The 12570-nt window shown below is 44.7% G+C and overlaps 2 protein-coding genes across 2 annotated transcripts in view; one reads left to right on the top strand and one right to left on the bottom strand.

Moving 5' to 3' along the window:
- The window catches only part of doc2a (double C2-like domains, alpha), a 28012-nt gene extending 26350 nt beyond the window's left edge, over positions 1 to 1662 (top strand). Inside the window, exons 15-17 of the mRNA XM_056576290.1 lie at positions 476 to 606; positions 721 to 882; positions 1522 to 1662. Coding sequence (XP_056432265.1) covers positions 476 to 606; positions 721 to 882; positions 1522 to 1635 — 407 coding nt within the window. The 3' untranslated portion in view covers positions 1636 to 1662. The remainder of the gene's footprint in view (positions 1 to 475; positions 607 to 720; positions 883 to 1521) is intronic.
- Positions 1663 to 3541: 1879 nt separating this feature from the next.
- mmd (monocyte to macrophage differentiation-associated) lies at positions 3542 to 7884 on the bottom strand. The gene is made up of 7 exons (XM_056576303.1): positions 7481 to 7884; positions 7221 to 7302; positions 6719 to 6879; positions 6388 to 6462; positions 6031 to 6132; positions 5672 to 5741; positions 3542 to 5095 (listed from the first exon to the last, which is right to left on the bottom strand). The coding sequence occupies exons 1-7, from the start codon at positions 7504 to 7506 to the stop codon at positions 4892 to 4894; spliced, it is 720 nt and encodes a 239-aa protein (XP_056432278.1). The 5' UTR covers positions 7507 to 7884; the 3' UTR covers positions 3542 to 4891.
- Positions 7885 to 12570: the final 4686 nt, after the last annotated feature.

The raw sequence follows: 12570 nt of genomic DNA, 5'->3' as shown, positions 1-12570 counted from the left end.
CATGTTTAGAGACTAATGTGTTCGAGTGGCAAGATGCTTTCAGAAGGGGAATTTAATCGGATTTGTCCGATGCACCAGCGTGTATTGATCAGTGTACTGACCAGCGGGTATTGAACAGTGTACTGACCAGTGTGTATTGATCACTGTACTGACCAGCGTGTATTGATCAGTGTACTGACCAGCGTGTATTGATCAGTGTACTGACCAGCGGGTATTGAACAGTGTACTGACCAGCGTGTATTGATCACTGTACTGACCAGCGTGTATTGATCAGTGTACTGACCAGCGTGTATTGATCAGTGTACTGACCAGCGTGTATTGATCAGTGTACTGACCAGCATGTATTGATCAGTGTACTGACCAGTGTGTATTGATCAGTGCACTGACCAGCGTGTATTGATCAGTGTACTGACCAGCGTGTATTGATCAGTGTACTGACGAATCCTTGACCCTGTGTGTGTGTGTTTGTGTCCAGGGGAGAACCCTCTGGAGTTCCTGCGGAGCCAGGCCCAGTTCCAGAACATGAGGCACGCCATCCAGCAGAACCCCGCATTGCTGCCCACCCTACTGCAACAGCTTGGCCGCGAGAACCCCCAGCTCCTGCAGGTAACCCCTTTAGGACCGTCCCCCCTGTGGGTGGGTGGGATACACCTTCGCCGGTCTCTAAGGGGAACCACGAGCCTCCCTTCTACCTAACCGGTGCCTCTTCTGTTCCCCCAGCAAATCAGCCAGCACCAGGAGCTGTTCATCCAGATGCTCAACGAGCCAATGGGAGAGGGGGGCGAGGGGCCGGAGGTGGGCGAGCTGGGGGCCGTCGGAGAGGAGGGCGCCCCGGTCAACTACATCCAGGTCACCCCCCAGGAGAAGGAGGCCATTGAGAGGGTGAGACTCGGAACCAGAGCATTGAGCTGTTGGCCCACAACTAAGACTTATCTCTTCTCTGCCTTTTGCGCGGAACAGTCACCGTAGTTACACGGTGTGTTGTACCGGTGCTTTACTCATCGTTTTTGCGTTAATGACCAAATGTCCCTAATTCAGTGTCATCCGGTGATGTTTATAATGCGAAGATGTCTACATCTTGTCCTACGGGTGCCAAATGTACACGTTTGTTGAAATGATGGAGCGATGTTGTCATGGCTTACCTGACTGCACTGGTTTTCTGTAGCCTGTTTTTAGAACGAGACCACCCTGATCTTGTTGGTTCACATTTCACTTCTCTCTGGAGATCCGTTTCGCCTCGCTTCCATTGAAACCAACTTTCAAAACACTGAAAAGTGAATGGATCAGTCGGCACTGGGCAGTAAATGAATGACCCATTAGGGTGCACCCTTACTGTTGTGGAAAAGGCAGAAAATATAACAATGACCACCGGATGAGGGCGACATCCTCTGTCCGTCATCATTTGATGCATCGGCAGCATTGATGACGTGCTTGTCCGAGATGTAGGGTTCAAAATGATCCCAGCATTCGTCTGCCCGTCTGTTACCATCTGGCCTCCAACGCTGGTGTGTCTGTCTCCAGTTAAAACAGCTGGGCTTCCCCGAGGCGCTCGTCATCCAGGCGTACTTTGCCTGCGAGAAGAACGAGAACCTGGCCGCCAACTTCCTCCTCAACCAGGGCTTTGAAGACGACTGAGAAGACCAAGACTCCCCCCCCCCCCCCCCCCCCTCCCTCCCTCCCTCCCTCCCCCTCCCCCGCATCTCCCTCCCCCCCTCCCCGTCGTTAGCTCAGCACAAGGACTGCACCCCCCGCCCACCACACCCCCCACCCTACTGTACAGCCCCCCAGCGGGGCGTGAAGGCCTGCAGGGGAGGGGAGCTGCCGGGTAGGGAGGCTTGGGGTGGGGTGGGGGGGGGGGGATCCTGAAATACACCAGAATTCCAGTGGAATGTGTGGGGCTTGTTTTAGGATCTTAATTAGGTTTTAGGGGGGGGTTTGGGAAGGGGGAGGGGGGTTCTGATGGGGGGGGGGGGGGGCGAGCCTGAGAGTTGTGGGCGCATGTCTTTTTTTTTTTTTTGGCGTGTGGGAGTGTCCGCTGGTACCTGTGCAGATGGGTGTTGGGCGAGAGACAGGTGATCCATGTGCATATCTACGCTTTGTTTACCCTGTTGGCGGAAGCACATTCAACTCACTGCACGTGTACAACATTATCAGTGTGTGTGTGTGTGTACCTCTGTATGCATTCATCTGTGCACGTCCAAGGATGAAATGGGCAGAGGTGGACTTGGCGTGCTGCTTTGCGCATGTGTGTGAGATGAAGTAACTGGGGTGACGTGGGCGGTAGGGAACGAAGCGGGAACTAAAGTGATGTTTAATGACTAACTGTCTGGTCTGTTTTCATTCGCTGCACACCAACGCTGATTCTGTACTACTGCGATTCTTCAAGTCCATGGTTAAACTTACAATAAGGGTTCATTAACGCACCATTCATAAACAGTCAATGTAGTAGTAAGCATTATTTGGCAATAACCTAATCCTATGAAATAATGTCTAAAACGATACCTGGATTTAAATGAACCCCATTGCTGTAGTTAATCTCCAAATCAAAAATGCTATCACATAACGCATAAGAAAATGATAACTAAACTGTTGGGTAGCTGTTAATTGACCAGATGCTTGTTAGTGTTTTTACTAATCTTAAAGTTATGGTTAGTAAATGTAAACTTTTTTAAGTGTTACAATGTCCAAAAAAGTGATATGGTCATTTAAAAAAAAAAAATACAGTATTCCTGAATGACAATTCTGAAAAGGTTTTGGAATTCAAATCAGATCTTGCCTCCATTGTTATTAAAATAAATACTGACGTATGTAACATTTACATTTAGGGCATTAAGCAGATGCTTTCATCGAAAGAGACAGATTTGTGATAAGCAAATGGAAAATTATGTCTCATCGCAACATGAGATGAGTGAAATCTGCATTAGCTATCTAGGGGCCTCCTTTTTTTGTTCTGTGAGCTTTAATTCTATCCAGCCCTTTAAATAACCTAAACGTTTTTGCCTAAACTGTATGTAAACATAAAATCATGTAAAATATGGTGTCTTGATCATCCATGGTGGTGCATTGAAAAGGAGATGGCGACAGACAGTGAACATTCTTTGCACTGCGTTGAGACATAAGCACGTGTTTCAAGGTAAGTTTAAGTTTAGAGGTGGCGCGATTCTTTGGATGATCCTAAGCATTTTTCTGATTCACACTAAACTGCTAGAGGTATTGTGACGGATGAAAAGGCGTATTGGTTAATCTGAACTGTCCATACTACTGGGGTTCTTTTACTTTAATGACCAAGTCTGAAGGATCAACAGGCATACACCCTTGATATGGAGAAAGAAACGACTCAAACTATTGGTTTGTGTTGGGCACCCAGGTGAAAAGCTACGTGTTCTTATCCGAAGTCCACCGCTTGCTCAAGGATCAGGCATCCTAAAGCTAATTTACTAACTGCTTCTTAATGACCTGCATCTGAATTCGCTTGAGATGACGGCATACGCTAAATGAGAACGGCTGACTTAAGTTAGCCACTATACTGCCTTTATATAAAAATAAAAGACTTACTAGTTTGATCTTACATTATTTAATGTCACATTACAAAGTCAGTGTGGTGGGGAAACATCCAGGGTCTGCAGCACCGCGTCATCGTCATGACAACAATGTGATGCAGAAATACTGAGCATTCCCAAAGCCAGTGGTTAAGGACCGAGGGTACAAGCCACGATTCAAAAAATACCAACGCATTCAGACTACAACGTAAAGACACGCACACACACATCCCGGAATCCTCAGATAATATTGATCGGTTCACTTGTCACACCCTGTTGAAGGGGATTTTACGTTTGTTCATTTGAAAGCATCTTAAAAATACCACAGCAGTCTATCTCGTTCATCAAGTGGCACAGTTCATGTAGCAAACGTTCTGGAAAAAAGTAGTCAATTTAAAGTATAGTGGCAACACTCATCTCACACAAAACACCTAGACACTAGCGATCTATTCTTCTGAGGAACAATTAGTAACTCATCCTTTAGAAATGAGGGCTGGAGATGACATCCTGTTAGTAACCAATACTTCCTGTGGATCATGTTACAGAGGTATCTACTCCCTCAATGGAGCAAGCCAGAGATGCTGACATCCTAGACTGTCACCTACCAGCCCTGATAGAAACCCCATGTGTCAGCCTGCTGCCCGACTGACTCCAACCTAGTGAGTGGTGTGCTGAATATTTACAGAAATGTACACAAAATATCTGCTTTACTGGCACCTCCGATCACATCAAGATGACAAGTGTCATTCCGTTCTAAAACATTGCAAACCAGTCGCATGAACTGGTGTTGACCGATTTAGAAGTGTTCGAACCAGTTTGGACAGGTTCAAACTGATTCTGACATATCTAAACCAGTGCAGACCGGTTCAGAAGGTTTACAGTGTCACAGGAGCTCGGTTGGGTAGGTGCATTGGGGTTATATTTTCATCCCAAAAGTTCAAAAGCCATTCCAGTCATTGCGACCACACCCTTGTGCTACTTCCAGTGAGCGTCTGAAGTACCTAGAAGGAAAGAAAAACTACAAATCCCTCCACCTTGGGGTTCAAATCACCAAGTTAAAATGGCTGCCTGAGGTTTTCAAGGAGAGGTGGGCTAAAGAGATGTTCGTGTGGAATGTGGTCTCGGTTCAAGTGCACTGGGCCCATTATAAACACAGCCCAACAGGATGATCACATTGGTCTTGGTCTTCATAGTTGGTCCGGGTTCATGGAAAGACTCGTAGAAACGGTTTTGAAAAAAAAGGAGCTTTAAAGTCGTTTAGAAAGTGGTCACCAATGGGGAGTCGTCCATGTAAACTTGGACCCTTGTTTTGTAAACCAGAGGACTTTTATATTGTGACGCTGGGTAAGGGGTCAGGACTGTGGGTCCGAGGGCAGGCCGGGGGGGCGGTACAGGTACTTCCATATGGCGTAGAAGTGCACGGCGGCGGCCAGAGCTACAAAGATGTGCCAGATGGCGTGGGCGAAGGGGATGATGCCGTCCGACTTGAAGAAGAACACGCCCAGGCAGTACAGGAGCCCGCCCACAGCCAGCTCCGGGAGGCCCTCTGTGTTGGTCTGACACACACACACACACACACACACACACACACACACACACACACACACACACACACACACACACACACACACACACACACACACACACACACACACACACACACACAGTTGTCATGTCTGACATGATCTTCAACATAGTAAACTCTGCCATTTTGTCACTGTAGCCAAAATTATCATTAAGATCCTGTTTTTGCCAGTGTCCGCCAAACCACAGGGTAAAAGCTCTAATCCGCTCTGACCTCAAGTGGCCTTCATCTCGTGATGCACAGGTCACCAAGGGCTGAGCGGCTACACTTATACAGAGCCATTATATTGAGACGGCTTTGTGTGCTGAACAGTGGAGTTCTCTCTGTCTTCACAGCTAGTGTTTATGTACTCTAGATTCAAACCCAAAAGAAAGTAAACACCACAAGGTTGATGTCAAGGGGGTCCCAGCCAGTGTGGGTCTACACAGCACTGTGGCCTTCCTTGGCTTTCCCCTTTTAGTCTGAGACCCTTGAACTTCTGGATGCATAGTGGTGCCTCAATGACCTGAAACAAGAATGAGGAAGAGGAGGAAGAACCAGGTCTTACCATAGAGGTGACGGCAGATGCCGGGAGGAAGCCCATGGTGAGATAGAAGGCCAGCTCTACCAACTTATACCTGAACACACACACACACACACACACACACACACACACACACACACACACACACACACACACACACACACACACACACACACACACACACACACACACACACACACACACACACACACACACACGATTTTCTTCAATTTATTTTCATGCTGTAAAAATCGATCAACCAATTATTTGCCCGACCCCTGAATCCGACTAGCTTTAATGTTGATGGTTCCAAGCTGCTCTAGCTCAATGTAAGCATGATCCTTGGTCAGTGGCAACAGTGCGATAAGTTAGGGGGTCCTCACCTCTCGTGGAAGTTGAACACGTAGACGCTCCCTGCGGCGGCCATGAACCAAACGAACCAGCGCATGTGAGAGGCTAGCGGACCCAGCTCCCTGAGGTTCAACCTGAACACCGAGACAAAGACCAAATTAGCCTTCGATGCTGCCCTAAAAATAACAGACGGATAAGCCTGACGGTCTCCGAGGGACATTTAACCCCATTCTTCAATGTTGTTGTTCTTTATTCTGGTTATAGTTCTGTGGTTGCAGTTCTATGTTGTCATACTATGTGCAGTCCTATATTGTACTACTATGATGTGGTCTTATGGTTGTAGTCCCATGTCGTGGTTCAAGGTTGTAGTCCTACAGCTAAAGACTCACCAGGGGGTGTAGGAGGCAGCGATGAAGAAGTAGATCACAACTCGGTCACACATGTGGAAGCAGTGTTCCACAGACCTACACACACACGCATAAAAATCAATTTTAGTCTCAACAACAATATACAACAGCGAAGTTCTTTGACTATGTACGTTTATAAAAACTGCCACAACACATGCATACATAAATAATACAAAACAAAATCTCGAAAATATTTTATTAAAAAAAGTTAACACTTCAAGTAGTGCCGTCATTCATTGTTTACTTTAGCCCTTATGGCCAGCTACCCAACCATCACCCACCCAACCATCAACCCCGGTAGCCTCTCTCTCACCTCATGTGGCTTTTCTTCCAGGAGATGATGTGGAAGACGGAGGAGACGAGGAAGAGGGCGATGAGGCCCAGGCCATAAACCACTGCCGTCAGACGCTGCCAGCCGTCGTCCGCCTGGCGGTGCAGCAGCGCCATGCCCAAAAACGCCGGCACCACCAGCAGCTGAAACAAGCGCACCCATACAGCATCCATATCAGAACCACAACACTGAGAAAAGCTTTGACTATTCAGGTGATAGTTTGAACCCCATCATGTCCCAGTGACAAGGTAATTCGGTCATGGCTGTACAATTATTAGACAATCTGTTTGCATAACAATCGTGTCTGTCAGTGTTAAAAACAGGAAAGGTTTGTGAAATATCCTCGGCATTTAAACTCGCAATCTCCCTCCGCAGCTTTACCAGCATATCGAACGACCTGGGGGCCCACCACCCACAGGTCGGTGAACCCTTTGGTTAACGTCAGTACATAACATGTTATCATCTATACTTTCTGTCTTCTCACCGCGTGTGTGTAGCAGTTGGCAGCATGCTCGTAGCAGGTCGGCTGGTAGCGGCAGTTTGCGGACGCCCTGTGGTTCATAAACCTAAAACACAGACAAACAATGAGTGAACCACTAGGCCGAAGGTGACCCGCCTGACAACCACCTCCAGAACAACGTGCCGCTACATGAAGCCATTACAATGGGAAGGTGGTTCACGCCAGTGTCATTTTCATTCTAGCGCACAACGATGAAATGAAGTAAAATATCACAGGTTACAAACCTTTGAAGGCTGTTTGCTCTCTTCATTTTTATGCTTCAACACAAGCAATTTAAAATCGAATCTAACGAGAGATAATTGCAGAAAGTAATTATCAACAGCCTAAAATGGAGCTGCCTTGCTAGCCAGAGGAACCCTACCCTATCATCTATTAATTAATATAAAAAACCCGATCTCACTTGTGCTACATTAGCAGTTTCCCGTTATCTAACTCCAGTACACACGAACATTTTCAGCCTTTTTCGTAGCAGCATTCTGCTACCAATACTGCCTAACTCAAGGGCTTTGGCCAAAAATGTGCATGAACGATAGCTAGCGCCACCGAAACCAGAGCAAGTAGCGCCGTCCCTCGGCTCCCGACTCCCGATCACTGAAAACCGCTGGCGATCCGGAGGACCAGCAACAGGCAGGGACACGTTGAGTGACTTGTATTTATAACCAATACGCGATTCGGAGAAGTGGTGCGTCTTTCTAAGCGGCCAATTAGCGAGGAGCTGAGTGACGACATAACCATGACTCACCACGCTGGGAGGAAATGTACAAACTTCTTTACACTATTTTAACTTAGTACGTGTTTAATGAAGAAACGAATTAACCATGTAAGCTTATACCTAATTAAATGGCTGAGACCCAAATCCTGTTTTCTTGGTTCGTTGCACGTAGTTCTGCCACGAAAATCAATATTTCTATAATAGGTTGCTTTATATATTTTTTATTACCGAAATATAAACCAGGTATGGGTTACCGAATTCATATGTTAATGACATGATCAGAATATTCAATAAAATGATAATAATAATAATAATAATAATAATAATAATAATAATAATAATAATAATAATAATAATAAAGATTTGGCTATCTAGTGTGAATACTGTATAAGCATTCACTAATAATCATGTGTTTGATGTCGGCTAGATTGGAACGGCTCAAAATATATTAAATTAACCATGACATCTGGATTACACAACCAGCTTCATTAGATAACGATGTTGTGTAAGGTCTTTATAGGGTATTTATTCTTTATCGTCTGGATGGGAGCCCGGAAACTAATGCATAGTAGGCTAGATCATCTGGTCCACATCCTATCATAAAATCCACTAAGTTAATAATCATATTCATTAAAACCCCAGATATGACACAAAGCTCACAAATAAATTAAAATCTCTGATCCATGGATTGAAATGTATCCCTCCTCCCCACTTAAATCCCTTTTGAAATAATTAATGTTTTAAATAAGCATTTATTATTTATCTGACCGCCCCATCACTTGATGATTCCTGAAGTTAAACCAAGAGCGATTACATGTTACTTATTTCATACTTTATACTAACTATCACAACCACCAGAACCGAGAACAAATTATCAGAAAAATATTTTGCTCAGTGTTCTAAGTGGGTTCTAAGCAGTAAGCATGTGTTCAAAATCTGTTCTAAGTACATGTTCTAAATGTGTTAAGACATGTGTTTAGTTGTAAGGTTGTTCTGTGCATGCAATCCAAGCATGTTTAGTAGGCGTAGTATGCGAGGTAAGTGTGTTCTCAGCATTTATAAGCGTGTGTTTTGCCCAAGGCTGGATCCATGTTCTCAGAGTCATGGAATCCTTAGCTTTACGGTCACAGGGTCAAAGTCAGTCTTCAGCGTTAACACAAGCTGGGCCAAAGCTGCACTGATAAACATGTAAAGATACAGATAAGATATTGTCTGATTACACCTATCCCTATACTTTGTCCATCTATGTTTGTATATATATATATATATATATATAATATATTGTCAGTCTATCAACAGGCTATCCACTTGTCCATCTGTTTGTTCAACTATCTATCTATTTGTCAGTCTAACAGTCTTATCTGTCTGCCTGTCTATCTCTGTTTGTTAGTTGTTCTGTCTGTTATAAACTATGCAAAATTCCACTATCTAAATGCAATATGCATACAATATAACTCAGATTTACAGCAGCGACCATCAGCCAAATGACAAAACAGCATTAAATGACAATGCAGCGCTACGCGATCTGTTAACGAGTTTGCCGGTGGAGCAGGCTACGCTAAGCTCTGCGTGTTAGCTGTTCAGAGGTTAACAGGTCTAGCAGGCTACGCATGAGCTTAGAGTGTTGGCCCACATGCATGTGGCCCACATGCATGTAGCCCTACTTCTGGACCAGGATTACAAATGGTCTTTACACACACACACACACACAAACACACACACACACACAAACACACACACAAACACACACACACACACACACACACACACACACACACACACACACACACACACACACACACACACACACACACACACACACACACACACACACACACACACACACACATACATACATACATACATACATACATACATACATACATACATACATACATACATACATACATACATACATACGAACAATACGCACACACACACACAGGCCACTAGAAAGGCATTGGCAACCTCTGCTATGCTAATGTATTTCTTATGCTATCACAACAATGCAAACACCTTATTGTAAGTGTAAAAGGTGCTATTGTTGACATTGTTTTAGCAGCAATAAAAAGGGTGGACTTTTAAACAACATCAATGTTGATCAGAAAATGAACGTTTGTAGGTTTACCAGCTAGCGGGCCGATACCTCAGTAACTCACTGTTTCAATAACTCTCTACTGTTTGATGACAGAGCAGTTAAGGTCGGAAACTATTAATCTTTTCATTTTTTGACTTAGAATGGAGTTTTATTATACTCTACAGAGATACTTTCAGATAACATTATACTGTATTAACCATGACCAGTGGCGTCTTTGCATTAGGGGCCAGTGGGGCACGGCCCCACCAGAGAATGCTGCCTTGCAGGGCACGATAATACTTTTCTTTTTTTTTTCAAAAATGTCATTGAGCATAAGTTAATAATACATTAATTGTTAATAATTAATTACATGTCCGCAGTTTTAATTTGATGAACGCAATTGTTGTAGTGTAGTAGTTGTGTGTGAAATAGTTCGTTGCTCCGTCTCGTCTGTTCCGCTCGGTGGGGCACAGCCGAGATGGCACTGTCTGCTGCAGTGTAGAAAACTGGTGCTGTTGCGCGAGCAAGCGCGTGCGCAGCGCCCGCTTCTGTTTCGGCGGTGGGGCCAGAAGTTTAGTGCCCCAAAGCTCTTCTCATTGGCTGATTTGTAGAAAGGGCGGGGTTTACGGCGGGAGCCGATCAGATCTTGCTAGCTAGCTAACGTAGTTACTGTTACAGTTACAGTTACTGTTACAGTAAATAACAACAAATGGACGTTTCATTCATTAAATGATGAATCGTGTTGAGTATCTGTCTCATGTGAGATTTAGCACTTGAACAGAAGTTGGAGATAAAACGTTTGGGACCACATCGCCCGACGGATTTAATCATTATTCAAGAGGGAAAGGACAAGAATAGATCGTTCAACCAGGAGTGGTTCAAGCGGAAAAAAATGCTTGTGTTTCACCTCAGCCACACAAAGGAGACCAGACAGCACTGTCCTTAAAGCACAGGTAATTACCATCTTAGCCCAAACTTACTTAAATTTTCACCCAGGATTATCCAGGTCTGAATAGGCAACCACTCTATCAGGCTAGATTCATTGTTAATTGTACAGCATGGTGGCCTGCAAACTTAATGCAACTTCTTCTTCTTCTTTTTTTGGTATATTGTGAGTGGTGGCTTTGTATATTGATTGCTGTGTAAAGGGTGTGCGCCGTTGTGTTTTTATTGTTGCCACGTTGTTGTTTTCTTGAGTTTTGATATTGTGAGATCTTGAACGCTGCCATTTGGTGGTGCTATTGCTATAATAGCCTAATATATGTCGTCAGATTCGCGTTTGAATGATGGCATTATTCAGCTGCAATTTTGGTCCCCTCTGTCACTTGCTACTGTTTTTGTTGTGATGGTAGTAATATGTGGTATTTCTGGATTGCGTTATAATATTTTCCTGCATGGGCCCCACCAGAGTTTCCAAACCAAAATCGCCACTGACCATGACTATATATTCACTTTTATCAAAAGAAAGGTAGGGCTTAGGTGCCATCTTGGTCTAGCATCCCTACAATAAACTTAATAAAACCAGAACTTTTAAGCTGGAACTAAAACACCCTAATGCCGCTTTTCCACCGCATGGTACCAGCTCGACACGACTCGACTCGACTCGACTCAGCTCGCCTTTTTTGCGTTTCCACCGCGATCTAGTACCTCAAGTGGCTGCTTTTTCTAGTACCGCCTCGCTCTAGGTTCCAAGCGGCTGAGCCGATGCTAAAAGGTGACGTCGGCAGACGGCCGGCCACTGATTGGCCAGAGAGTGTGACGAAGTCACGAGAGCGACATGGCAACCATGCTGGTAACGATAGAACAGCCATAGTAGCGCCGCAGCCAACATATTCCACTTCTTCAACATGCCAGCTAATAATACGAACACGAATACCATCGCATCGATGTTCTCCATTGTTGTTATGTGGGTTCTGTCCATGTGTGGGTTACGTAGGTGTTGTTTGCGTCGCGTACAAAAATACGTCACGGCCCTTTCGCGCAGACGACCCCGCACACGTCCCGGAGGTACTATTTGCGGTGGAAAAGCACCCGCGCTGCTACCGTGTCGAGTCGTGTCGTGTCGAGTCGAGTCACATGTGCGGTGGAAAAGCGGCATAACTAGACTAGCCAGGCCCTGTAGTATTATATTTTACTATATAATATTGAATTGTACAGTATTCTACTATACTCAATAATATTGGGTTATATTCTGTTCTGTTCCATTCTGCTCTGTTTTATTGTTTTCTACTCAACAGTATAAAAATAAAAATAGTCGTGAACAAGCGCATATGGATAGGTACGAGAACTGGGGGGTGCTGTGTTATGAGATATTTAATTTTGTTTATTTGTCAAACTGACTATAGCTTATAGCCTATCCCAGGGGTGGACTGGGAGAAAAATTCAGCCCTGGCATTTTCTCTCCAGACCAGCCCACTACATTATTAGCACTAGGGGTGGTACGAGACGAACGGGAAGAACCCTGTATGTCCGAATAATAGTACAGTTTTTTGTTTTTCAAGTTTGTGTTTCTTGTGCTGCTGACA

This window comes from Gadus chalcogrammus, chromosome 2, assembly GCF_026213295.1.
Source record: "Gadus chalcogrammus isolate NIFS_2021 chromosome 2, NIFS_Gcha_1.0, whole genome shotgun sequence".
Lineage (NCBI taxonomy): Eukaryota > Metazoa > Chordata > Actinopteri > Gadiformes > Gadidae > Gadus > Gadus chalcogrammus.
Note: the sequence above shows the minus strand (reverse complement) of the source record. Positions and strands in the feature narration are given on the sequence as shown.

Excerpts from the sequence above, each read along its gene's own strand:
- mmd (XM_056576303.1), bottom strand. The coding sequence starts at position 7,506 with ATGAAGAGAGCAAACAGCCTTCAAAG. Across the intron at positions 6,133-6,387 it reads GCTGCCTCCTACACCCCCTG|GTTGAACCTCAGGGAGCTGG; the intron begins GTGAGTCTTTAG and ends CTCGGTGTTCAG. Across the intron at positions 5,096-5,671 it reads CATCTGCCGTCACCTCTATG|ACCAACACAGAGGGCCTCCC; the intron begins GTAAGACCTGGT and ends TGTGTGTGTCAG.